Below are 27,753 nucleotides of genomic sequence, written 5' to 3'. Positions count from 1 at the left end.
ACTGCTTTCCAAAAGCCAAATTAATATTTGGCAAAACCACTTGCCACGTTAGTGGCCTTGAGAGCCATGCTACCAGAAGTGAACACCTTTCTGGCCAGGGCATCACATATTTTCCCCTCTCTGTCTGTTGGCAGATTAGAGGTGGATGCCGCGGGTCTAGTGGAGACAGTGGCAGCCTGAATCACCAACCCCTCTGGGGAAGGATGAGTAGCGAGGAAAGAAGGATCTCCTCTTGCCGGCCTATACTTCCCTGTTAAGATGGCATTCACAGCGGGAATGGTACAAGGGTGCTGCCATAAGGAGGCTATAGGATCTGAAATGGCAGGGTTGAAGGGCATATTGGTCTCAACTGTGGGACTCTCATCCAAAATGACAGACTATCATAACCATCTTCAACCCCAGGGTGTCTTCTACCCTGTGAACCAGCTCCTTGAACTTACTAGTGTGGGTATAGGGCTGTTCCTGCTTTAACTCCAAGTCCGGAGAAGTATCCAGACCACTGGCATCATACAAACCCTGAGCCAAAGCCAATAAATTAACCTGGTCGTTGAAATAGTCGACGCCACCGGCGCCCATGAAAACAGGGTCGACCATGTCCTCAGGGTCATCGTGCTCCTCGACTCCAAAAATGGAGTGCATGGAGTCAAAGAAACCCGATTTCGACTGTGGCACAAAGATACCATCGCTGACTGTCGGCGCTGAAGGCTTGAGGGTAGACTTCGAAGCCATCGATGCTGAGGGTACTTTCGGCACCAAGGGATGCTCGGGCAACCGGGAGATGCTGGTAGTCTCGGATGTACGGACTTCCGTCGACTTATGCCTAACGGGCATAACATCCGAAGATGCTTTCGACGCTGACGGAGTGGCTGGGAGCATCGTGCGCAGATTTAGCCGCCAACGCCTGCTGGTCGGGGGCCGGAGCTGCACCTACAGCCGCTTAAACCTTTCTGACAGAGTTCTTGAAACTCTCCCACTCCTCCTGAGTGGTCGGCCCCTCCGAGGGCTTACTTCAATAAGAAGACTAGCTGGACTTGCGTCAGTGGTGCTGCTTCTTCTTCTGCGAGGAAGATGCGGAGAATGACTTCTGGAATGGGACCGCTTCATGGTCTTCTTACGATGGCCGTCTTTCTCCTTGGTAGGGGTGGGCTCCTCAGTCTCGGCCTCCAAGGACCGGACGAGCAACCGCGCCAAAGACTTGGTGACAGGCTGCCCCAAAGCCAGTTTCCTGGCACTCTAGCGCAGAGACTTCGGCTGAAGTACAACGCTTGGAGCACAACGCGCAGGCTTCCGTGTCGTGACTAGCAACCAGACAGACGTCATGGGGGTCGGTCAAAGACATTTTGGCCTTGCAATCGCAGCTTCGTTAGAAGCCGAAACCGTGTGGGAGGACACAGTGTTGAGGTTTTGAAGACAAAACATAAGAAAGTACACTAAGAACGTCGAGTAACTAAAGTTGTGTTCCCTATGCAGCGTTCGACCGTGAAGAAAAAAACAACTGAAGTGTGGGGAGTAGTGAGATGCTATTTGTACGGCGCCTGACTTGACGTCCGGAGCCGACGATCGAGAGCCTGTCAAGACAGAACGACGATCAGCGGGCGAGAGTCTAGGTCCACTACGCCCCCTGGTGAAAGGTTTCTGAGTAGCGAAGCTGGAGATGAACATCTATCATGCTCTCGTTTGAGCATCTATACAATATTATTTTGTAAACGTGTGTACAGAGGACCATGTTGCAGCCTTGCCAGTGGTATCTACAGCAATGTTGGCTATATTCTCTAGTGTGGCATCAATTCCTAGAATGAGCTCTGGGGGTTGATATAGTAGTCTTTTGTGCTAGTGTATAACACTCCAAAATGCAATGCACAAACATCCTGCAATTATGTCTTTATTTAAGTTTACTAAAGGAATGCCCTCTTATTTGCAGCAAACAAAACAAAGGACTAACTTGATTTGCATATTGTCTTTGTTCTACCCATTAAAGTAGATCAGGAGATGGACACAGTTGTATTTTAAAGACCTTTGCTTTAAATCTAACCTATTAAAAATAGAAAGTTTTCCCTAAAGCGAAGAATCTTTGCCCTGCTCTACAAATGAAAGGTGCTCGTCAGGATGTCTTTACAAAATCAATAAAGTCCTCAGTCCAGAATCATACTCCATCCTGAGTCTGACCCAATCATTGTGAAAGAAAGGAGAACTGAAGTAGGCCTCTTTGACCCCGTTTTAGCTAGTAGGCTGAAAGTCTCTTCTATACAGTTCCATCAAGTCAACACAAAAAAGAACCCGGTCCTCCTTTCCTTGGGGCCCTAGGGCTCTCACCCCGCTTTGGGCTCTCCCGCCCATTCTTGGGGTTTCACTTCTCTCACCTCGCCTTGGGGTCTGGTACCCATCATCCCACCTTTGGGGTCTTGTCTCTCACCCCACCTTGGGGGTTTCACTTCTCTTGCCCCGCTTTGGGGTCAAGTTCGCTTTACCCGCCTTGGGGTTTCACTTCTACTACATCTTGGGGCTTTGTCGGGTCTCTCCTCCTCTCTCCTCTCTCCCTCTTCTCTCCCTCTTCCCTGGGGTGACCACGTACCTTTAGTCTTGCTTCTGTTCTCCTTTTTTCTCCCAGTGCCTCGCTTCGGGCAGAGCTTGCCCTTCTTTCCCGCGATGCTCCTATGGGTCTCTTGTGCCAGTTGGCCAGCTCATTGGTTGTAGGGCGGCTGTGACTTCTTGCTGTTCCTTTCGGCTGTGCGGTCCTGGCAGGTCGGTCGCCGTTCGGAGATCTCAGCAGTGGGCAGCGATTCCACACCCCACGTACGCTCGGTGTTGTCAGCCACAATTCCCAGGGGGACGTTCTCCTCTGTCTCCAGCTCCCCAGCTCTCTCCCAATTCCAACAGTAATTGGTGCTTTATCCTTCACTTGACTTGGTGATCCATGTGTAATTAGCCGGTCAGACACCACGCCAGCTATTGTTACAGGATGTTTGCAGTCATCACATAGGTTATCCCCCATATAGCCAACAAAGAAACTAGGGTTTTGAACATAGGGAAGATTACTCAGATCACTTTCTAGGGTCTGCCTGTCCTTTTGGGGGTGGGGGGTGGACATCATCCACAGTGAGATCACGCTTGCCCTGTCCCCTAGGGAATGCTAGGTTTAGTCGGCTCACCTCCCTAGCACCAAAGGGAATGGCTAGCTCTTGGGGAAAGGGGACAAATTCCCTGGATTTGTCACACCATGCAGAACATTAACGGCTAACATACTCAAGTGTTCTGCCCTTGTTTGAGGCTTTTGCAAAAATGCACGCAGTTCGATGAACTGATTATAATGGAACATGGACATTTATCTTGAAGGGAACCATGAGTGAGTTTGAAAAACCACGGTGCCATTTCAAATAGTGACAAAATGCTCGTCAACAGACGAGACCTGTGTTTCATTTGCTCTCCTAATAGAGTTCTTCACTACTAAAAAATAAGATACCTTTAAAATACCAAAAAGAGTTCAATACTGCTAAAAAAAGGTAACTTAAATGATCAGTGTTTTAATGAACATTTCAGAAAGGGTTCAAAAGGCAGAAGCATTAGCCTGTACAAAACTGTTCAGAATTCCAGTTGCAAGCTGGATTAGGAAGCGGTAGGTGACTCCTTTCGTGAAGGCATTAACCTCTGGAGCTCCCACAAAAAAGGGGCGCGTTAGGCTGGAATTAACTGGCTGCTCTGCTCTGGCGACTGAGATGGCTCACAAAGCTGGTAAGGCTGATCCTTCTGCTTGGACTGTCCTCTCTGCTTACTACACCCTTGCCTACTTCAAAGCCTCTATGGGGTAAGGAAACTTGGGTGTGTCTCCTCAGGCAGCTGGAGTAGTGATTGTCTGGTGGGTACCAATCCGGAGGATGGCTGAAAGTTCGAATGTGATGATGTGGAGCTGGCTCGTCCCTCCTCTCAAGCTGTCCACTGTCTGGTTGTCATGCTCCAACGCTGGCCCCGGTGTAGACCGTAGTTGCTCGCAAACACAGGAGTGAGGAGGAACTCCACTGACCAGGAGGCCACCAAATGTTTGATTAGTATTGGCTTATGATTGGCGGCCTGGGGGTTACATCTCCATCTTTTTGTAGATCTATAGACCCCAAAGCCATTTTGTCAGTCAACTACCTAGAACCATCCTACATAACGGGAATTGAAGACTTCACAGAAGATCCTGCTGGAAGCTCTGTTGATGGACTCCTGATCATCCTGCGAGACTAAGCTCTGCTATTCCACTATAATAAGTAACAATGTTTAGCAATTCCTCCAGTTGATGAGTCAGCACAGTTGAATTCTCCACTTCTGCGACCATTGTGTGCTCCCTTGACGGCTCCTGGCCGAGTATCACCATCACAGAGGTGGAAGCACCATTTTGTTGCTGGGGGCAAGGCAACAATGATATTGCCATCGGAAAGTGCCTGGCTCCCTCTCCTGACTCTTCAGACTGGACTCCACTGATATCCTTGATTAGAGGGACCCTCCATTGTCCCAACCTGCAGCCTAAGGTCCAGACCTGAGCATCTTCTGCCTTGATCCAAAGGTCAGTGTTCTGCTAACTTGCTGCTATTTTTTCATCCACCAACTAGTCATTTCTTGCAGGCCCTCTGACCTCGTCTGCATGGTTGGTCCTGTCCTTCTGTCAGAAGGGGCACTGCCTAGAGACCGTGCTGTCTGTAACCAGGACCAGAAGAACAAGACGTTTGGATTCACCTATGAACCCTTGCCTAGTTAACGTCTTCAACAAACCCCAGAAGCTTTCCCCTCATCCTTGTTATGTACTGGCTCCTAACCCGTTGCTGGTCCAATTTTTCAAAGCCCATGGGAGCCACCTGCAGACCTTTCTCCTGGGCACGAGAGATCAGCTTTGTCTGCCTCCTGATCTTTCATCCTCCTCTGCAAGCTTCACCGGGCATGTTCTTGGTTGAATTCTGGTCTGTATCTCCTTTGGTGGGTACCATCATCCACTCAACTTGAAGATTGCCTACTCTGCATCTACTCTACAAATTTGCTAACTTTTGATGGTTCTAGCCTATATTCATGATCTGCCTATTGTATTTGTAGCCTTAATTTCTATGGACAAACTTTAAAAACTGTCTAAACTTTTCTAAAGAATTAGGACCACTGCTTAGGGGCGCCACACTATTTTTTATTGTGGCATTTAAAATCTAGTACTTGTTTATAAAGTGTTAGGGAGAATTCGCTCTTTAGGCTGAATTTCCTAACCTAGTGAGTCCCCCAGCAGCTTTGCTGGATTTCTGGAGTTTGTTTTTCTCTCCTGCCAAGAGTGACACTCTTTTTCCCCACTCTTGGACATGATTTATGGGGTTCCTTTGACTGTTAATGTGTTTTATGGGCTATGGGGTCCTTTACTCCATAGGGTCTCATGTGTTTTTATTATGTGTGTTACACAGCACCCTCCGTGCAGTAACATAGGGGTGTCATAGTGACCCCCCCACCATAGACTCCATACCCTGGGACTGACTACTGTCTCCCAGGGCATGTAAAGTCGCCATTGGCTTTACTAGTCCCAAATTATTAACAGAAACAATACAAACCATCATATTGTGGACGTACTGGTCGGGGCAATTCGATTGCCCTGGGGTCTGTTAGTGGAGGGGGCACGTCTCCGTCCCCCTGATCGAGTTTTGGCTGGTGGCAGTGGAAACCACTTTTTATATTCAACAGCAAATATTTTCCTATGGGATTTTCCCATTGTTCGAGGCTACCAACTTTAATTATTTAATTCTCATAGCCTCGAACATACCGCCGGTTTATTTATTTAATATTAATTCGCCGGTTGGTATTTTTTGCCAGGACTCGATTCTAAAATGGCGATTGTGTTCTCTTCTGTGACTTTTCACCAAGTCGAGCCCTTTGTTCCACTTTTTGGCGGGCTTCTCCACAGAAGCCTCCAAAAGTGGTGCCACTCTGTCTGGGTACCACAGGGGGTGTGGGAGGTGGTTTAGACACCCTGGACTGAGTTACCTTGGTAACTCAAGTCGCACTCTTGTGTGATTGGCCCAAGTGGTGAGCCGGCCGGCTCACCACTTAGCATGTTTGATTGACAGCTAGGCTGAGTGAATGGGGGTATGCTGCATAAAAGCAGAGCTTTGGGGACTGGAACTTCAGAAGTCGCCACAGGACCTGAGAATCCGACGAGGGAGAAGCTGAGCCGACCTACCACGACGACACCGCCGGTGGAGCCCTGCGGAACCGACTCACCACTTCCCGACGATAGAGAAGATCTCCCTGCTGGAGAGGCTTCTTCCCCTGACTGGTGGGCACAACCAGTTTTACCTTCCTTCTTCGCAACCCAGACTGGTTTGTGGTCGAACTGACCGTGCCAAGCACCCCGGCGGCCGGATAGCCACTCACCACTGAACCGCAAATCAACGGACCGCTCCTTGTACCTGAGAAACTCTGCGGCTGGTTTCTTCCCTGGCAGTGCAACGGACTCCTGTCTTCCTCCACGACGAGATCCTCTCTTCCTCCTGACGAAGCACCGACTTGCATCCGCTGCCAGGAACAACTGCCCTCGCTGGAGTCTTCTCACCACTTTAAGGTACCGTGTCCGCCAGGCCTCCCTTTCTAAAGATTGCTGCAAGGTAATAATAACTCCTTAACCTTCTGGACTGGGCTGGCCGCCTTGACCCACTAACTGGTCCCTTTCTTTGGTCCAACTCCTTTTTGAACCATTACAAGACTTTTGTGCACTGCAACCGTGTGACCTTGGACACATTTCGTTTGATCCTCTGAAAGTGGATCCGGCCTATTGAACTCTAACTTCACGGTTTTACTTTGCCTTCCTCCCTTGTTATGTTCTTGTAAAAGTGTTGGGATCTGTTTCAACTTGTTCTCTGCTTTTCTCTCCCTTTTAAAAACAAACTATTAGAGTGCCATCTACGTTAAGCGCTCACTGCTGTCTGAAAATAAGTGGGGCTTTACTTAAGACTTGTCCAATATTCTTTTAAGGGAGTGTATATCTTTTATTGACCATGTTTTTGAATTGCTTTCTATTGGTACCTGTGTGTTTTTCTAGATGTGGTTTTTAAATAAAAAAAATTATATCTCTTTTACACCAAGCCCTGGTCATTGTTTACTTGACCTATTGTGAATACTCTGTACACTGCCTAACTATTCTTGGGGGGTGTGGGTGTGTGTCTGTCTGTCTAAGAGTAGATACAGGACTGCTCTGCCACACTACCACTGGAAAATATCAGGTTAAACATCCTGCCTACCACTAAAAAGATTGGTCACCCAAGTCCTTATCAGACAACTTGTGAAAATCCCTCCCAACAAGTACCCAACCTGGAGTCTCTGAAGACCAAACCATATAGGGCACTAGTGAAAACAACACTGTACAGTACTATAAAGACTACTACCAACTAAAAATCTGGGGTAGAGGCATAGGAGGCACCCTGGAAAAGCTCTCAAGTGTTACCGATGGGCAAGCAGCCAAGGCTGATACTCAAGGGAGGTGATGCAGGCTGTTTTTAATAAAAAAAAAATGTTTTAGGTACAGTGAATCCCCAAGCACCCACAAAGGAATGTCTACAGAATATGTTCGGTGCTACCCTTGATTTTTCTAATTAATTGATTTAGGTGGATATATACATATATAAATAACTCACTTTGTATTCAAGATTCTCTATTCTAATAATTTCAAGATTCTCTATTCTAATAATTCACACAATGTATACAGTGCTATGTGGCACCACAGTTATATTTAAGTAATGATACACCAACTAATAGGTGCTATAAATTGCATTAAACATATTAAACACTGTTTAACCTCAAAATCACAGATGTAGAAAATCAGGCAATTACATTAAAACATAGTCAGAATGCTTTTCAGTGTAAAAATGCAATATTGTGTGGAGATCTGCCTCCTCCCCACCCGGGCAACCTGCAATAAAAATTAAGTTACACTTTGATTTTACATTAAGGCCCAGTCAATAAATGTTAATTGTCCGTTCTTAGTTCTACAGGTCCCACCACCCAACCATACCAGGAAAGCAGCAGGAGAGTAGAGTCCAAGATGAATCTGTGACACTTGAGCAAACCCTGCAGGAGGAAGTCCCTCTTCCTCGTCAAAGCACCTTGGGTGTCTTGGAAGGCGAAGTGGTGGAGTCTCTCAGCATTACTCAACGGTGCCCCTAGAGGATGGACCCCATTTGGAAGAAGCGGCCACTGCGATGTTGCAGTCAAGCAGGAGAAGGTAACCAAGCAGTGCCGGAAAGGCAGCTGAGAAGGTCTGTCACAGTAGTCTCTTTGGATGGGTTGTTACGCCAGCTGTGGCAAGCAGTGCCGGAAAGGCAGCTGAGAAGGTCTGTCACAGTAGTCTCTTTGGATGGGTTGTTACGCCAGCTGTGGATGTCCCACGAAGATGAAACTTGCTGTGGCCATCGACAAGGCTTGGGAGATGAAGAGAAGTGCTTTGGTTTCCATGGATAACCTTTGGTGGCGGTAGGTGCAGTGGCAGAAGTAAGTGTCGGGATTCTTCAGTTCGCTGTGTGCCACTGTTCCGGTCGTTGGTGCTGCAACTGCTGCACGGGTGACAGGGTGGCTTCTGTCCAGTTGGAACAGAGCACTAGACTGCTCTGTAGACCTCCACCAAGTCTGGACCCTCAGGACTCCTTCACTTTTGAATGAAGGGAAACCCACTGGCAGGCACTTCTCTGCAGGTGGCCACACTGAACTTCTTCAGGCATAGAAATGTGGACAAATGTCGTGGTTGCAGTGTCCTTTGAAGAATTCTTCAGTTGGTTGGAACTTTACAAGTGCCGGGCAGCACTATGCCAGGGTACCCCCTCTTCTGGGCAGTACCCAGCAGGTGCCTTTCTTATGGACACAGACAGCCCCCAGACACAGGATGAGCTGGTGGACTTCTTGGATTCATGATGTCCGCACACTCTTCTTCAGGACCTACGAAGATACCTCTTCAGGACGGAAGGCACTCGGGACTGGCTTCCAGGGCACATCGGGTGAAGAACAGCAGTTATACAATATCCCCGCGTAGCTACGGGAAGAGGTCGCCTCTCCATGTCCTTTCTTGATCAGTCCTTGAATCGGGCCAGAAGCCTTTGGATTTCTTGAAGAATTTCCTCCTCCAGCAGGATTCGGGATGCAGGCTTCCAGAACACTCCAAGCTTCTGACTTCAGGTTCCATCTTCTGACACAGAGGTGAGCGGACTTCTGATATACACAAATCCCCCCCATTCATGCAGGCTGAGCTAGGCTCACTCATCCAATCACAAACTAGGGCATCCATCATGTAACACCCAATCAGGCTCACATGCATTCAGGCCATTCACCCAAAGCCAGACACCCAAAACAGTGAATGTGTATTGGAGGCACATCCCAGCCTTTCAGAGCACACACAGGATTCACTCCCGGTTCAGACAGGGCTGGCACAGGCAGGACCACAGTCATTGTGACACACAACCAAAAAACGGACACGCACACAAAGTGATTTGACTCCTCTCCATTCATTCAGGTCCCACCCAAGGGTGTAGCCAAAACAAGTAGTCTCTGAGAAGGCTCCAGCTAGTCTAGCAAGGGCAGCCCCAGAGCCATATATGGTTCTTTCAACCAACAACCCTTCGGGGGAAGGGAACAGAGCAAGGGCTTCTCAGGACTTTGAGAAAGAAACAAGTGGGTAAGGCAAAAGAAACCATGAAGCTACAGTGGCCATCTTACATTTGTTTAGGAATCCATCGATTCCTATGGCAGAGCCTGGGTGTCCCAAAAATGGAGGACACCCAGAGCCACTGCCAGGTCAGCATGTAGCTGCCACCAGCGCATACCCTCCTCTGTGGGCAACACACAGGTACCTGAAAAAACACACTAGGGGCACCAAGGTATACCCCTACTCCTGGGTATCATAGGGGTATCCCATGGGTATTATTTACCCAAAGGAAAAGATGAAGAGCTGCACTGCCAGGGGTCCAAACTGGACTCCTGTGCAGAAAACAAAAAACACATATGGAGAAGTTGTAGGACAAGGAGGTCCTGTCGCACCCAAAGCATTTCCAGCATCACAAGTGCCTTTGGGGCCCCGTTAAACTAGGGGGGGTGTTTGAGATTTCCAGTGACACAACAGAGTTGTATTGCCAGTGAGGCACTGGGTGGGGCAGCACTAGAAAAAGGGGTCCTTGGTGTGCGCGTGAAAAAGCAGAAAATGTTATGGGACTTGACGTGAGTTACTGCGTAGAGCATTCATCGTAAGCATCACACCACCACTGAATTGACTATAAGATGATTGGGAGCTTGTCACTTCAGAGGAGGATGCATCCCTAGTATCCAGTCCCTTAGGAGGAGGAGTCTCAGACACATTTTGGTGCCGGAGCTAGAAGAGCAAAGAATGGCAGAGGATCCATGGGGACTGATCCCTGAAGCTGAACAAGGACATGAGTGTTCCAGCAAATTGTCAGAGGATTTCATGTCATCGAACAGGTTCCTGGTCTTCTGGCAGAGTTTTTGTGACATACCTCATCTCTAAAGTTTTTCCATTGTTCATCAAAGCAAGTGGTTGGTGTTCCGATTTCATCTGGGATGGGATCAGACTCAGCATTCGGAGCAATAATTAAGATCCCTTGAATTTTATCATGGGATTATAACCATTACGTTCTTAAGGGGATTTGAAGCGAAATGGCAGTGCTATATAAAGGCAAAATAATGACTAACACACTTTTCAGGGAAGTATTATATTGCAACATCAAATATCTTAAATGTAACACAAGAGGTGATGGTTGGAACTTCTAGAATTTTTATTAACCTGTGGCATAGCTCTGGGCAACTCTTCAGACCATCTTTCTGAAGCCTGCAAAGCCATCACAGAAAGGGGAAAGACCATTTGCAAATCAGACTTGGTCCCACTCCAGAAGCGTGAATCCTGCTTGGTTACATCCCATTTGCATGAGACCACACGTAACACCAGACAGGTTTTGACTTCATTGGGCATCTTCAGTGAGATGCAACTTGGGTCTCTAGGACTTAAATGCTCAGGACTTTCAATTGGGCATAGCCATCCCCCTCCAGGTAATTTGAACAAAAAGGTGATGTCTGGATGGATTAGAATTAATCTTAACCTCCCAGCATTGTTCTGGGCAACCCTCCAGACCATCGTTCACCAGTCTGCCAAGCCATTACAGAAATGGGAATGGCTTTGCAACTCAGATGTGGTCCCACCCCAAACAGATAGTTTCCATTCTTCCGCAGTACTCAAATGGTCAAAAGCAATAATGGGGCAAACCTTGCGCTGGACTAAAATGTATTCTGTGTTGCAGTTCAAATTGCATGAAAACAGAAAAAGCATATTCCCAAACACAATATATTCTAGAGAAATAGTGCACTGTCTTGAGAAAATCGTGTTCCCGTCCTCTGAATCAGAACCTTATCTGAAAAATTCAGACCTTGTGCAAACAGGAGAATCACTAGCATAACATGCAATGCAACTGGCACATTTGCATTATATTGACTGCTCTGAAAAAAACAAGATGAAAGCTTACCTTGACTGATTTAATAACTTCCAACATCTAGAAGAAAGACAAAAGTACATGCCTAATTAGTACCTAGAATAACAGTGTGCGCCCCATTTTCAACTAAAGGATTTCCACTGAATGCCTGCCAGTAAGAAACAACATATATAAAAAACAGTTTTGCCTTCATCCAATATGTGAAAGCAGTAGAGGAAAAGCGCGCACTGGAAAAACAGCATTCTACACCAACTGCTGAGCATAACACATTAGTGACGGTGTGCAATAATGTCAAACATTTAGTCGAATTACAAAAATTCCAAAAAAATAATGTCGAATTTTTTTTTTTTAATGCTTTCTTTTTTTTTTATTTACATTTTTTGGGGTTCCGCTAGTAAAAAAAAAGGTTAAAACAGAAAAAAATAAAACAGGGTGTTGGGAGGGGGAACCCCCCTATTTCTAACAAAAAACATTGAAAAAAAGACATTCGAAATTTTTTTTTCAACATTATGTTTTCAACATTTTGACTTTCGAAAAAATGTGTTTCGACATCATCATCATTATAAACTATTAGTGACTTGGTAATTGATGCATTTGTTGAGTTTGTACGTGCTGTCAGATGTTGTTTTATATGCTGGAACAGGCAACCTTGGTAGCAAAACAAAACCACGGTGCCCGGGAGAATTACTTACTTATTGGTAATTGTTTTCCAGATCAATGTTCCTCCCAATGATTCCTCACATATGATATTCTATCTCCAGCGTGGCCGATTTCGGTAACTTATTTGCCACCAGCGGGAGCAGTGGGGCTCAGCTTAGAGCCTTTACGTGCCCTGCATGGTACGTGATGTCGGGGCCAGTATTAGAATTCACTGATCCCACTGACCTCAGATCTGCCCTTTTTCCTGGGCACTGTGTCGCTGGGGGATGTTGGGTAGAATTCTCAAAAATGTGTTAATTCTCTCCACCTTAGAGACCCTCAGCAACTTTGCTGGATTTTGAGGACTTGATTTTTTCAACCTGGAGAGAGTGAGACCCTTTCCCCCCCACTCTCTCATGTATTTTAATGTGATGTTATACACTGTTTCTTTTTGTTTATGGAGTCTAACCACCTCCATAGGCATCATCTTTTACAATTGTGTCACAAAGCACCTTCAGTGCAGTGCCACAGGGAAGTCTTCCAGATTTCCCAAGGTTTAAAAACCTTCTCTGGGATCAACTACCGTTTCCCCGAACAGTGTAGTGAAATTGACTTCACTTAGTCCTGTAAAATTCTAGACCCAGCACACCCTATCTTACAATAGAGTGCTGGGGGGTTACCTAGTATCCCCCTGTGTCTAGTTACTCATGTAGCATTTATATGTTACCCTTTCCTCTCAGAATGGCTGGTGGCAGTGGTTTTGCAATTTACTACCATGATTTACCCCGACCGCGAACTGTTCAAAATGGCACTGAGTCTCCTTTGTTAAAATAGTCCCCGGTCTTCTTTTTTCGCCATTTCTTAGTGCAAAGTTCCTTCTTGAGTTTTTCTCTGCCCGCCAAACAAGGTTTGGTCTCTTTGTTCATTGGCCTTTGGCGAACTTCAGGATTGAAACCCGCCTCTGGCTCCAGAGTGTCTGGGGTAAGCAGGAAGTGAGGGAGGTGCCCGAAACTACCTGTGCTTAGTCTGCCTGGAAACCCAAATGCACTCTGTGGTGTTTGGCGGGCTGTCTTGCAAGGACAGCCACCCTGGTGGGTGAGCGACAGCTAGGCTGGAACGAATGGGAGAGAATTTAATAAAAGGCAAGTCTTTTGGTTTGGAAGGCAGAGTCGACCACTGGACGAAGGAACCGAAGAAGAGCTTGAAGAGGACTGCTGCAACTCCTGGACCACTGGTTTGCCCAGTGAAGCCGTGCTGCAGTGCCAAAATGCCAAGTTCGCATCGACAGAGAAGCCCCTACAAGGACGACTTCTGCCCTTGAGTTGGTGGGACCAATCAACTCCAAAGTAAGCCACCTGGACATCCATCTCAGAGCTGGTTGAATTTCCACAGAGTTGCTGCAGGAAACCGTAGAGCCAGGGAGAGTGACACCAGATTGTGTGCATTGCTTGAAAGCTGGCCTACAGCTTTTGGAAGATCCTCCGGACCCCCACAAAGCAGGACTGACCAAGCCTGACCCCCCCCGCAACCCCTCCTCAGTTGAGTGCGAGACCTCAGAAGTGAGGAAAGTCCATCTTGACTGCCAGGAACCTCGGTGTTGCTATTTGCGGTAGAGGCGAGGAGCTGAAACACTGAAAAGCCACTGAATGTGAAGTTTGTCAGTTGCAAGTTTTTACCGTCCCCAGTGCATTGCAGAAGTCCCCCAACATCCTCCCGCTTGTCCCCACGACTCAGGCCCAGGAACAGCAAGATCTGCAGAGCTGCACAGGAACAGAGGTCATCAGCTGCATTTTTTTCTTCATTTCTTTTTTTACATTTTTTTTTAACAACTTTATTTAATTTTCAAAGCATCACAGACATGGATATATCAAAAGTCAACTCATTGTAACCCCTATCCGGGGATTCAACACAAGATAATAAGACTGCTTTGCTCATATAAGATGAAGAAAAGTGAAGCAAAAACAACAAAAGAAAAAAGCATATGTAATGAACAACAAGTTAATCCCCCCCCCACCAGACATATCCCAACTTATGGGTGAGAAGGTTCAACAGGTTGGATCACTTTTCAATGTAAAGTTGGAATTCAATAGATGGCAAGTGCCGCCTGAAATATCCCTGAATCAAGGACCTCTGTATCGTTTCACGGGATTAGTCACATTCCCAGCTTGAAGTTTGGGGTTATCAAATGATAGATATTGCGCGAAGCAGCTTTGGTTTAAAGAACCTCTGTTCCTTGTTGTCCATAAATTCATGTAATGGCAGCCAGGTGTTCAAGTACCTGGAATAGGAGCCTCAGGCCTGTGCCATCACATTCTCCATGGCCATTACTCCCCAGAGTCTAACCCACCACATAGCTGTTATTGGGCCTTCCCTAGTCTTCCATGCCTGTGCTAGTGTAATCCTAGCCGCACTCAACATGTGGGTTATAAGAGTGGCTGTAGGCCCTGAGTTCGCCTAACACCCCTCCACCACCTCCCCCAGTGGTATCACTAATGGATCGAAGGGTCATCTCACCCTGGTAATGTCTTTGATGTGGCTTAAAATCTCCTTCCAGTAGGTTGCTGCCAGCGGGCAAGACCACCACATATGGATAAGGTCCCCGGATTGTCCACATTCCCTCCAACAAGCTGCGGGATATTCTGAAGTAATGGCGTGCATACGTGCAGGTGTCATGTACCACCGCAAGCAAAGTTTATATGCTGCCTCTTTAATGGAGGTGCATTTGGAACCTTTGGCTGTTCTATGCCAAACGCGACTCCAAGTTTCCTCTGAAATGGGTTTCCCCAGGTCTGTCTCCCACTTTTGCATATATGTGAGTTTTTCTTCAGGGTTTGCCCCTCCCATTAGACGATATAATCTGGTTATGCCTTTATCTGGTTGACCTTCCTGTATGGTTAGCTCTATTCCTGTTGGGTTTCTTGTTGCCCTTTCTTTTACTTTGGCATTGGAGACCCAGTGCGTGGGTTGAACATAGTGATACCGTTCCTGCTCTGGTATGTGGAACCTGACCTTGTAGTCTTCAAACATCAGGGGTGACCGCTCTGCATAGAGATCTTTTAGGGTTAAGTTGTTCTCTCTGCCCCCCCATTGTATCCAGAAGTTGGCTTGCATTCCTGGGGTAAAGTCTGTGTTATAGGCGATCAGGGCCAACGGGCCCTCTCCTACATTAATCTTCTTATTTCTCAACACCCTATCCCAGTAACATAAGGTAGTTTTAGTTGATTCCAGTAGCATACCCTTTTTTCCCCTGTGACATGTGGCGATAAAGCTAAGGTTCCCCAGAGGTGTCTTAGTCGCTGTTCTTTCTATTGTTACCCATTGAATACGGTCTTCTCCAGCTGCCCATTGCATCATCAGGGCTATTTGTGCAGCCCATAGGTACCTGCGGAATTCCGGAACCCCCAGCCCCCCGGACACTTGTGGTCTAAAAAGTACCTTTCTTGGTATTCTCGGTCTCTTCCCACCCCAGATAAAGGACATCACTTCTTTCTGCAGTGTCTGAATAGCTGGACCCGGGATTTTTATCGGAAGGGCTCCTACCACATATAGAACATTTGGAGTCATCTTAACTGCCGGGATGCGTGCCAGCCAGGACAATTCCTACAGTTCCCACCGCTTTAGGTCACTAGTTAAGGTTTTGAGGAGGTCCAGGATGTTGGCTCCATATAAACTCTCGTAACAGGAGGCTAGTTGTACCCCAAGGTATATTACTGATTTACGTTCCCATTTCAAAGGGTATAAGCTTTCCCATTCCAGGATTCGGGCCACCTCTTCAGTAATATTAAGAGCCTTAGATTTCGGATAATTGATATGGAAGCCTGAGACTCATGCAAATTCCTCCAGCAGTTGTATAGCCGTTGATAGGGAGCTTTCAGTGTCCCTTAGGACCAAAAGAATATCATCTGCATAGAGTGCCACCTTCTGCGGTCCCATATTGCCCACCTCGACTCCCCGAATCCCCGCGTGGCCCCGGACCCTGCATGCGAATGGCTCCATAGCCATGGCAAAGATCAGGGGTGACAACGGGCATCCTTGTCTTGCCCGTTGTCCCTTGCTGAATGGGGATATCTTGTGTGAATTTACGATTGACCATAAGTCTAGTGGAGGGGTGTGCCAAGTTAGCCATTACCATGCGAGTGAAGATTGACCCGCATCCAAATTTTTCTAGAGTTAGCCGGAGAAATCCCCAATGTAACCTATCAAAGGCTCTAGAAGCGTCCAGAGCCGCTATTGAAAATTTTTGACCCGTCCTCCGCCCCCAGTCAATCGTGTCTATAGCCCTACAAATATTGTCGTATGTGTGTTGCCCTTTCACAAACCCAGCCTGGTCTGAATGAATTATCTCTGGGAGTATCGTTGCCAATCTTCTCGCTAGTATCATGGAGTACATTTTTGCATCCCCATTTAATAAGGAGATCGGGCAGTAGCTTACACAATCGGCAGGGTCCCTACCTGGTTGCAGCAGTAATATCGTGGTTGCTGGGCACATATCCCAGGATACTTGCCCCTTATCCCTGATGGATAATTTCTTAAGGTCTGTTCTATGCCTATTCGGAGAGTGAGGTCTTTTAGTACTATTTCATTCAAGCGCCAAGGTTTGTGGGGTTGTTTTTGCGGGTAGTTTAATTCTATTTTTAAGATTACCGGGGTGTGATCTGATAGGCATTGCACTCCAATTTCGAGGCCTGTGACCTGCGGGACCACTGTTTCTGAAATGAGTACCATATCAATACGGGAATGACCTCTGTGTACAGCAGAGTAATGAGTGTAGGTTTGGTTTGTGGGTTAAAAAATCGCCACGTTTCCAGCAGATGTAAGTCCCTTAGAAATGTAGCTAATGCTTGTCTAAATGTATGGTCATGGGACATAGCCGGGAGGGTTTTATCCATGGCTGCATCCATCACTCCGTTAAAGTCGCAACCAATTAGAATTTTCCCTATGCCCCATTGTGCAATTCTGGGAAGTAAGCTCAGCAAATAATTGTCTGGTTTTACATTAGGAGTGTAAACAGAAATCAATGTGACCAATTGTCCCCGCAGTTTCCCCCCCAACATCAGATACCGATCGTCCGGGTCTTTTTTAACGAAACGTTTCTCAAAATTGATACCTTTTGCCAGTAAGATATCCACTCCCCGTTTCTTAGTCCCACTAGAGGCCAGGTATTGCATTGGGAAGGCCCTATGTTTTAGCCTCCATTCAACCTCGGGGAGCAGATGTGTCTCTTGTAACCATACCACTGAGGCCTGCATATCCCTCAATCTGTTTAATATGGATTTCCGCTTAACTGGAGAGTTCAGCCCCTGGACATTCAGTGAGACGAAAATTAGGTCCGTCATTACCACACTTAACCATTTGTCCCCTTCATTGTGTTCCAACTCGTGTATGTTGTAAAGTATTATATTTGTGTATTGTACCCTTCCACCCAAAACATTCAAAACATAACTTCCTCCCTCCCCCTCAACTTTTGGATTGTAACTTCCAACTTGCATTACCAACAGAATACTTATGTAGTGTATCACCGGGTATTTTATCACCCCGGGAGATATGGGGCCTGGTCATCCTGATCACCCCCCCCCCCCCTCCCTTTTTTACCCCATTTCACCGTGCGACTACCACTCGTATTTTAGGCTGACTTGGGATTCCATTTCAGGCCAAAGTTTCTGATTTCTTGTTCTCCTTCCCCCCTAGTGACGCCATACTTTTGCTTTGAAGAGAATGTTTCCTGTGACTAGAAGTTGCATGACCTCTGAGATAGGATCTGTGAGTTGCGATTCTTTATTAGGCCTCCGTGGGCGAGGTTGCCCGGGTCTCCACTGGCTTCCCCCACGCCTCCCCTCCAACTTGTCGCTTCGGGACGGGGAGCCTTCTCCGTCCGTGAGTTTGCCTCCTTTGCCTTCTTGCATGATGTCTGCCATTTCTTCTTCCTTGGCCAATGAGAATCTTTGGCCCTTCCACTCGAAGCAGAGGCATGTTGGGTGTCACCATCGATACCGCACCTTCCTAGTTCTCAGCCAGTCTGTAACTACCCTCAGCTTTTTCCTCCTGGCAAGTGTAGCTTGGGCCAGGTCTTGAAACAGTTGATGTGACGTGGAGCGGAAGATGACAGGTTCTTTTTTGCGAGCAGCTTGCATTATATCTACTTTCAATTGGTACAGGTGGACCCGGGTCAGGACGTCTGGAGTCAAGTTCTTATTGATTTGATATGTGGAATAAGCTCTGTATGTTCGGTCTAGCATAATTTCTTTGTTCTCTTCCACATTCAGAATGTGGTGAAACAGGTTGGTCACGTATTATTGTAAGTCCGAGTCCATCACTGATTTCGGAATTTCACGGATTTTAATGTTATTACGCCTGGACCTATTTTCAGCATCCTCTTGTCTGTTTTGCATGTGCTCCATTTGCTGTTCCAGCTCATGCACCCTTTTCGCCAGGACGTTGTGCTCGTGGCTCTGCTCTGTTACTATTGTTTCAACCTTATCAACCCTCTTTTCTGCTGCCAGGATTCCCTTATTGAGGTCCTTCTTCAGTTCCTGTAACATTTCCAAAAGATCTGACTTTCTGATAGGTGAGTCTTCCAGAGTTTCGGTTCCCTCAGCAGGGGGGGTTATGTACCTGAGCTAGTGCTTGTATCTGGTTGCGTTTCTGTGTGTCTGTTGTCTGTAACAGGGCTTTGATGTCGCCGGACCCCTGGCCTTTGGCTTTCGTTGCTTGCTTAGACATCGTGGACGATTCACCGGAATTGTGTCACTTCAGAACAAAGCTGGTGAGCCCAGGTCGTCTTTGATCACTTCCCCAGGGCCTCGGGTGAGTTTTCCAGCTACAGCCGCTTTGCCGGGACTTTATAAGACTGAGTGTGGCCAACCGACTACCATGTATTGGGGTTTTGGATTGAGGGTTATTTTGAACCTGCCGGAACAATCTCTGGGGGACCAACTGCCCCTTTCCTCCCCCGCTTTCTGGGTTGAATGTTGCAAGACGCTGTGTTATGGAGGAGTGTTTGTGCTTCCTGATTCATGCATGAATAGCCGCTTGTATTAGTACATGTCTATTTTATCCAAGAACTCGCCGCCTACAATCACCCAACCCACAGGTGGCGGAATGGGACCAGTTCATCTAAGCTCCACTTTGAATATTGTTGCTGACCCTGATGTGCTGCAAAGCCTTCCATCAGCCCCGCTCCAGCAGTAATGTGTACGATATGGGTGTCGCCACCCTTCTCCAATGGCTACGTCTTGATCATACTCGCCGGCCAACACTCCCCCGTCTCCTTACCTCCTTTCAGGTTCTAAGAGCTAGCCGTCCCAGCTCAACTCCTCTGCCTGCTGCTCAAGTCAATAGTAGATCCGTTGTTGCTTATAACCAGGATTGTTGCACTTGACCTGGCCCCACATCCTAGGCATCTGGGATGCTCCTCAGCCAGACCGCTTCTCCCGCGATTGGGGGCGTGCCCCCAGGCATGCCATAAAGCCCTCAGCTCCATAAAGCCAACACTCCCCCGTCTCCTTACCTCCTTTCAGGTTCTTAGAGCTAGCTGTCCCAGCTCAACTCCTCTGCCTGCTGCTCAAGTCAATAGTGGATCCGTTGTTGCTTATAACCAGGATTGTTGCACTTGACCTGGCCCCACATCCTAGGCATCTGGGATGCTCCTCAGCCAGACCGCTTCTCCCGCGATTGGGGGCGTGCCCCCAGGCATGCCATAAAGCCCCCAGCTCCATAAAGCCAACACTCCCCCGTCTCCTTACCTCCTTTCAGGTTCTAAGAGCTAGCTGTCCCAGCTCAACTCCTCTGCCTGCTGCTCAAGTCAATAGTGGATCCGTTGTTGCTTATAACCAGGATTGTTGCACTTGACCTGGCCCCACATCCTAGGCATCTGGGATGCTCCTCAGCCAGACCGCTTCTCCCGCGATTGGGGGCGTGCACCCAGGCATGTCTTAAAGCCCCCAGCGCCAGAGCAGATTTATACGGCGCGGGGGGGAACAGGAATATCCACTTCAGAGTGTCTCCTCCACTTTGCCAGCTCTCCTCCGATGACAGGCCCCTCTGATGTTTACCTCCAGGAAGCGGTGTTGCGGCTCCAGCAGCGGCTCCAGCAGTGACCCAGCTGAAGATCGGAGTCCTGGTGGGCACTTTGTCTCCGGGGTCGGGGTCTCCACCACCAGCAAGTTGGCGCCCGGGCTGCACCTTTGTGGGCCCCAGCAGCGCAGTAGGATGGGGCGGAATCTTCCGTTGTGGAACCTTCCCCCCCCTGCTCCCAGCCGCGGAGCTGCTCCGGACCAAGGCCGAGGTCTCCGCAGCGGTCTGGCTGGGTCTCAGTAGCCTGCAGCCTCCTCCAACTCACGCAAGACGAGCGGTCAGGGGTACGCCGATCTGCCGGCACTACGCTGTCTCAGCCTTCCCTTCCTTCCTTTCGGAGTTCCCATTCCCGGCAGTGCGGCCACTCTGCAAATTATCCGTGCAGGGCAAGGGGATACGCCCGCTGTCCCTCCGCTGATGCCGTGCTGTGTGTTGGAGCCCGATTCACCTTCCTGGGCCTCTCTGCCCCCCCCAGTTGCTCGTAGGTGCCTCTCCCGCCGCTCCACCGATCCATTCCAGTGGGACCTCGAGACACCGGGTGGGGCAGAGGGTAGGCAGTCACAGCACGGCTTTGTAAGAACAGATATCCTCTCCAGTTATGCCTTCTGGGAGGCGCATTTCTTCTGCCAGCGTCCCGGCGTGAACACAGGAACACTCGGTTTAGTTCGCCGTGTCACCAAATTACAATTTTCCAAGTTGTCAATGGACCGTGGGTCCCCCAGTAAAGGAGCTCGGCCTCGTCCGCCATCTTGGTTGCGGGATGGCCAAGGCCGAAAAGTTTGTGGAACTCCGTTGATAGTGGCTCTAGAGATCTCCACGGCACCTGTTTGATTCTCCTCGGCTTCCAACACACGTTGACGGGACTCGCCGGCCCGCATACATAGTTTTAGGAGTACTGGGGATTCGAGAAGGGGCTGGGAGCCCGGAGCTCAACGAGGAGGCATCCAACGGTGTCCTCGGCTGGCCGCGCCCCCCTTTTTCTTCCTTTCTAAGGTACTGTAAAAAGTCTGAGAGAACTTACGTGTTACTGTAGAGTGCTTGCAACTTCTACAACTCCCAAGTCTAATCAGCTTGTGGGCCTACATTTGATTCTTCTTTTCATCAAAGGCTCCTAAGAACTTGTGCAAAGAATTTTCCATTTACTTACCAGAAGTGCTTCATTCTATACAAGACTTTTGCCCATTGACTTTGGCTTAGCCTATTGAACTGTGTGACTCTTCTTGGAGGATCCAAAAGTATTTGCCTGCTTAAGAATATTTGTGGTCTCTTGTTGTTCTAATATTCTTTGCCTTTTACCAACTTCTATAAGTATTCTAAATGCCAACACTAAGATATTAATGTTCCCAGCACCCTAGTTATTGAAGTCACCTGTGGGTGTAGGTTGTGTCTGTGGGCCATCCCAAAAGGCTCTTTACTGATTTAGAAACTAAGTGTACAGTATTGAAGTGTATTTGTGTGTTACTATTATATTGCTCCTTTCTGAAGAAGGCTTATTCGAACTGCCTGATAAATACATTAATAATTGTTTATGCAAGAAACCTTGAGTGTAAGAGTTTATTTGAATACCTGTAAATCGCTGTGTAACTCCACTACAGTTCACATTGACCCCTCTTGAGATAAGCCTGGCTGCTCAACACGCTACCAAAACTGTCTAGTACAAGCTTATACCAAAGGTTGGGTTTCCTATACCTGTAGTCAGAGTTGTATGTAGTGGTCCCAGTCATGATTTTGGGTTTATAATTTAGACCGGTTCTGGCAACAAGGTTATCACATACAGTATGTTAATAGGGCCTAATGAATACACTGAGCAAATTTTTTTCACCCGTTGCCATTTATTAATTTGAATAACGTTTGTCCATCAATGATTACAATAGTGTATATTTTTTCGATAAATTATTTATGAAAACTTTAAATATTGTTTGTGATAAAAAAAAGTTCTGCTAATTTGGGTCACATCAGAACCACTTGTCTAGAAATTAAAGTTCTTCCCGGAACGGCTGTTGACAGAATTCCTTTCTTTTGGGCTTCAAAAGCCACCTTTTTGCCTCCACCCCCTTATTTTTTGGGTGGCCAGATGAAGTTCCCTCTACCATTGCAAACCTTTTAGCCTTAACTATGGTATATGGAACTGGGTCAATCCTAAGGTGCCCAGTCCCAGGTGTGCCTCTCTGGTACCCCATTTGTGCCCTACATTGGTTTTAGGGAGAAGCTTGCTGACAGCTGTACTTTCGTATGTTGGAAGCTGTTAGGAAAGATTTTCTTTTTGCTGCATCACTCCATAGTCATCTGTGGAAATCCCACCTCACCTCATGGTAGGGATACCATGTATCCCTTTCTCTTTGTTTTTAGTAATACTATGGTTACTTGTATGATGTGTCTAGGATGGGCTGGTATTTTTCTACTGTATTTTTTTACATTCTAGCATGCACTTTTGAATTGTACCATATACTCTTAAATTGCCATACCACATGATTTCGCTCTGTTCTTTGGCCATTTTTATCTTGTCGTTTGGTGCCCTTTCCGAGCCAGATTTGCCATCCTGTGAAAAGCTGTTCTATTTGCTTGTGGCTGGATGTGGAGGCTGGGACCTTTTGGTACCAGTCCACAGCTTGTCCAAAGTGTGTCCGTTGCTGGGAAGATGTGGCAGTCGGAGGCTGACCAGGGTTGGACGTCCCCTGACCATTTGAATGGTGCAGGTCCTTACCATTGGTGGGCTCTAGGGCAACTCTAATTCGAATTTGTGATAAAAGGAGGACTCCTGTAGCTATACCTTGCATCACATCGGCATTGGAGCCAAGACAACTTCGAAGAGGAGCATTCTGTTGAAGACAGGGAGGTGATTTACAGATAAAGAAAGCCTTCATCTGTACTTCAGCCCCTGGACCAGTGGAAAAAACAGTCTCTACCACCCTTGCTTAAGGAACTTGCCCTTGAAAGCCATCTGAAGCATACCGGAACACTCCTGTTGGCTGGCTGGCTTCACCCTGGGCTCTCTCAGTGCATCGGTCTTCATCTCGAGTTTGGACATAGGACTCTGGGGGTGTCATGGCCACGGGCCCCAGAACACAAAAAAACACACCATCTAGTGATGGGGGCAATGGGTCACTTGACTCACTTATGTCCCTTTGGGACTCAAACACAGGGGCCCTGGCTGGACTCGCGCCAGGCTCATATCGAGATGTGAGCAGGAACACTATTTCAGTGCAGGAGTGCTTTTATTCCAGAGAACATCCCCATGTGCTGACTCATCGGGCGTGGCTCTCTAGGCCTGGTCTTCAGGTGCTGACTCATCGTGTGTGGCTGTGCGTGGCAGCAGGCAGGCCAGAGCTACTGGGCAAGGCCAGGAACAAGACTATATAAACCCACCGACCCCTCAAGCAAACGTGACGCTCACCGCCGCCTGGACCAGCTACTTACCTCGTGATCCTGCAACATCACCCTTACCTGGACCCTGGCTTGCATCTCACGGCAACGCTCCATCTTCTTGGCAGATCCCGAATCGACGCCGCAGCACCTGCACTCTGTCCCACGAAGCCGAAGTCCTGAAATGAGAAAAGAAGACAAGACAAGGTTACAACGCCCGAAAACACCCAACCAAGGGTGCACCACATTTAAAACCTAACGCGCACCCTAAGGCACCATTAGGGACCATCTCAGCCCGCTCATTCGTACCGCTGGCTTCGCTTCTTCTACCGCAGCTACCGCCGGCACTGCTACACCACCTGCAAGGGGAGAGAGCAGAGAAGAGAGAGACATTAAGGACAGAGAAACTTTACAAATACAATTACAACAGTCAGAAGACAAGCGGGCAAGTGGAAACAAGGGAAACAGTTACCACAAGAGAAGTGGACTAGTCGCAGCTGGCCTGGACTTCCACGACAAGGGACCAGTGAAGGAACTCTGTTCCCTTCAACAAGCGCCCCGGCAAGAAGCAGCAGGACGGAGAGCTCATCATCATCCTTCAACAGGTGAGCCTCAAGAGTAGTGCAACCCGAGGGAAGTCACAGCCAGGGAGAAGAGGTCTGGAGAAGGGATCAGGGACCACAGGCTGCATACTCATACGACCCCCCTTATATTCAGGCAGGAACCACATTGCTCATCACCGGAGTTCCCCACACAGACGAAGAGGGAGGAACAGACCAGGAGTTTCATCCCTGGGAAGGCTGCGACCGTGCCCCAACGCCTCTGCAGAGACCAGGTGAGCGTAACAGGGGGCCCTCCAACTGTAAAAGAAAAGCTTCCACTGAAATTGCAGCTCACCAGCATGAAGGGCCCCCGCAGGACCAGCTTCTTAGGTTCCATCACAAGGGCCGACTTCTTCCATTTAAGTGGAGTGGCCATCGCTGGTTCTCTCCTGCATCAGGTCCTGCAGGTTCCCTGAAGTTGTCGACATCATAGTGGGTCCTTTCTTCTTTGTGCCAGAGCCATCCAGATGTCCCGTGCCAAGAACCATTTCACCAGAGCGCGGTCCTGCCAACTAGCTAGACTTAAATCATGACGCCAAAAGTAACTTCTGCACCAGCAACCACTAAACCCCCTCAAACGGAACTAAAACAAGAAGCATGGGGTGAGGCAGCACAAACAGGAGCCTCTAAAGTGGTCCATGAGCAATGAGAGGTGTTAAAGAAAAAGGGTTATTAGAAAAAGCAAGAGATCACAAGTATTCTTAAGCAGGCAGCTACTGTTCAACGCTCCCCAAAGCCAGAGGAGAGAAGAGTCTTTCAGTGAAACTGGCTAGGACAAAGTCAATAGGCAAAAGTCTATGTAGCTGAAGCATTTGTTGCAGGTAAGTAAGAAAAGTCTTTGCACAATGTTTTAGAAGTCTTTGGTGAAAAAGAAGAATCAATGTAGGGCCACAAGCTGTCAGGCTTGTGAAGAGTAGAAACAAATCTACAGTAAGAGGTAAGTTCTTAGACTATACAGTACCTTTAGTTAGAAGTAAATGCAGCAGATGACTTCTGTTCCTTTGCAGCTCTGCAGATCCTGGTGTTCCTGGGCCTCAGTCGTGGGGACAAGAGGGAGGACTTCTGGGGACACCTGCACTGCAATGGGACGGTTACCGACAGCAACCAGCAATCTTCAAACAAATGGCAATTCGGTGTTCCAGCTCCTCGCGTCTACCACAAACAGTAAAAGCACGGTTCTTGGCTGTTGAGATGGACTTTCCTTGCATCTGGGGTCCAGCACTCTGTTGGGGTGGCTCAGGCTCGGTCAGTCCTGCTTCCTGGGGGTCCGGAGGATCTTCATGGAGCTCTTGGCCAACTTAAAAGCAACGCACACAATCTGGTGTTCCTCTCCCTGTCATTTTGGTTTCCAGCAGCAACTCTGTGGAAATACAAACAGCTCCAAGAAGGATGTCCAGGTGGCTTACTCTGGAGTTGATTGGTCCCACCAACTCAAAGGTAGAAGTCGTCCTTGCAGGGGCTTCTCTGTCGATACGAATTTGGAGTTTCAGCACAGCAGCAGGGCTTCACCAGGCAAACCAACAGTCCAGGAGTTGCAGCAGGCGTCCTCTTCAGGTTCTTCTTTGGATTCCTTCGTCCAGTGGTCGACTCTGCCTTCCAAGCCAAAAATCCTCGCCTTTTATGCAGGTTTCTCCCATTCATTCCAGCCTGGCTGTCAATCACCCAGCAGGGTGGCTGTCTTTGCCGGACATCCAGCCAGCCAGCCAGCCAGCCAATCACCTAGGAGTGCATTCCTGTCTCCTAGGAGACTAAGCACAGGGAGTTTTGGGCACCTCCCTCCCTTCCTGCCCCCACCAGACACCCTGGAGCCAGAGGCGGGCTTCACTTGTGAACCCCGCCAAAGACAAAAAGAACAAAGGGGCCAAACCTGGTTTGGCGCAAAGTAAATCTCAAGAAGGACCTTTCCACAAAGAAATGGCAAAAAAAGAAGACCGAGCCATTTTGACAAAAATGGCACCCAAGGGTGCTTTACTGCAGCTGAGAACGCAGCCCGCAGTAGAGACACCACAGTAGTAAAAAGTAAACCACTGCCACCAGCCATTTATCGAGGAAAGGGTAACATAAAAATGTTACATGAGAAGTTAGACAAAGGGGATCGTCGGTAACCCCTGCAGCACCCTATTGTAAGGTAGTGTGTGCTGGGTCTAAGAAGTTACAAATGTAAGTAAAGTCAATTACACTTTACTGCTCTTGGAAACAGTAGTTATCCAAGAGAAAGGTATTTAAACCTGGGGAAATCTGAAAAACATCCCTGTGCCACTGCACTGAAGGTGCAGTGTGACAATGTAAAAAAGATGCTTATGGCATTTGTTAGACTCCAAAAACCAAAAGAAACAGAGTTAAAATCACATTAAAATACGCAAGAGAGTTTGAAAAAGGTTCTTACTCTCTCCAGGAAAAAATGAAAAGGTTCTAGCGTCCAGCAAAAGAGCTGGGTGTCTCTAAGGTAGAGAGGAATTAGCACATTTCTGAGAATTCTCTCTAACAGGTGGCCTGTCCGAATCTGCCCAAAGGGCAGATTCCAAAAATCTATCTCAACAGTAGACTCATTTATGTTTTTGGTAGCCAATGAACACCAATGTGTCTTTTAAAATCCTGCTCTCAGCAATTTTGTATTTTAGGGTCCCCTTTGTTCAGTGCTAGCACAAGGAAGGTACAAAATAGCTGTTCTGACCACACAGGCTCCATGAGCCAACAAGGCAGCCTCTACACTGGTTTTAACCAGTGTAGGCCCGGGGCTCTCCCTTTCACTTTCTGTGGTGGTGGTCTAGGCTCAGTGGCAGTCCTACCTACCAACCAGTATGGCTGGTCATCAAACATACCTTTTGCCCAGAGACCCCTCCCCTCTAGTGGTTGGAGGCTTGGTTTTTAGACAGACCCTTCAGCCTGGTCCCTGCTTCTTTCTCCATTTGTTTTGTTCTGCAACTTGGAAGAATCAGGTCTTCTGGCCTGCTGAAGGAGGCTTCCTGTGATTTCTGCCATTTCTGTTTTAACATGACCTTGTCACACAGGATGGGTTCAACGGTTTGGGCATTTCCCGGTTTGGGTTTTCTGCTATTGTGGTGCAGTCCTGGCCTTCCTGATTTCTCCTGCTTCCTCCTATCTGCTTCTGGGTCGCTGCGTTGCCTAGAATGGTGTTGGCACACCAGAATCCAGCCTGGTCTTCTGCTTGGCTCATTTCGAAGGTGCATCAAATCATTATCCAGGTCCAGGGATTGTTTTCTGCTGGTCTGCCATCCCTTTTTGTCCACAGAGCTGACTGATTCCATCTTTTCTGGTGCCCTCATCTTTCCCTGAGTCTTCCTTGCCAGATTATTCACTGCTGGCTTGAAGGTCATCATCATTGGGAAGGCCGTTTGTTTCTTTCCTTTGTCTTTGGGGTAGTCCTAATCTGGGCTCAAACCTCTGCATACCAGATCCTGTGAACCAACCCTAGGAAAGAAGCCTGTACCCAGGTTATTTCGTTGTGCTGCAGCTGTTCGGGTAAACTTCCACTGTGAGTGTTTACATCTCTAAGGGGGTCGATTTTTCATGATACTCACAGTTAGGGGTTCCCCAAGTCCAGGGACGAGATTCTTTGGTAGCAAGTTTCAACC

At 47.9% G+C, this 27,753-nt stretch overlaps 1 protein-coding gene across 2 annotated transcripts in view; it reads right to left on the bottom strand.

Moving 5' to 3' along the window:
* Positions 1-27,753, bottom strand: part of LOC138468319 (exportin-5-like) — a 2,047,117-nt gene that overhangs the window by 999,955 nt on the left and 1,019,409 nt on the right. For both annotated transcript variants that reach the window (XM_069608821.1, XM_069608822.1), the window contains exon 19: positions 11,514-11,540. In XM_069608821.1, coding sequence (XP_069464922.1) covers positions 11,514-11,540 — 27 coding nt within the window. The remainder of the gene's footprint in view (positions 1-11,513; positions 11,541-27,753) is intronic.

This window comes from Ambystoma mexicanum, chromosome 4q, assembly GCF_040938575.1.
Source record: "Ambystoma mexicanum isolate Mex_15411 chromosome 4q, UKY_AmexF1_1, whole genome shotgun sequence".
Classification (NCBI taxonomy): Eukaryota; Metazoa; Chordata; class Amphibia; order Caudata; family Ambystomatidae; genus Ambystoma; species Ambystoma mexicanum.
The sequence above is the reverse complement of the archived record's forward strand: the minus strand, read 5'-3'. Positions and strand labels throughout refer to the sequence as shown.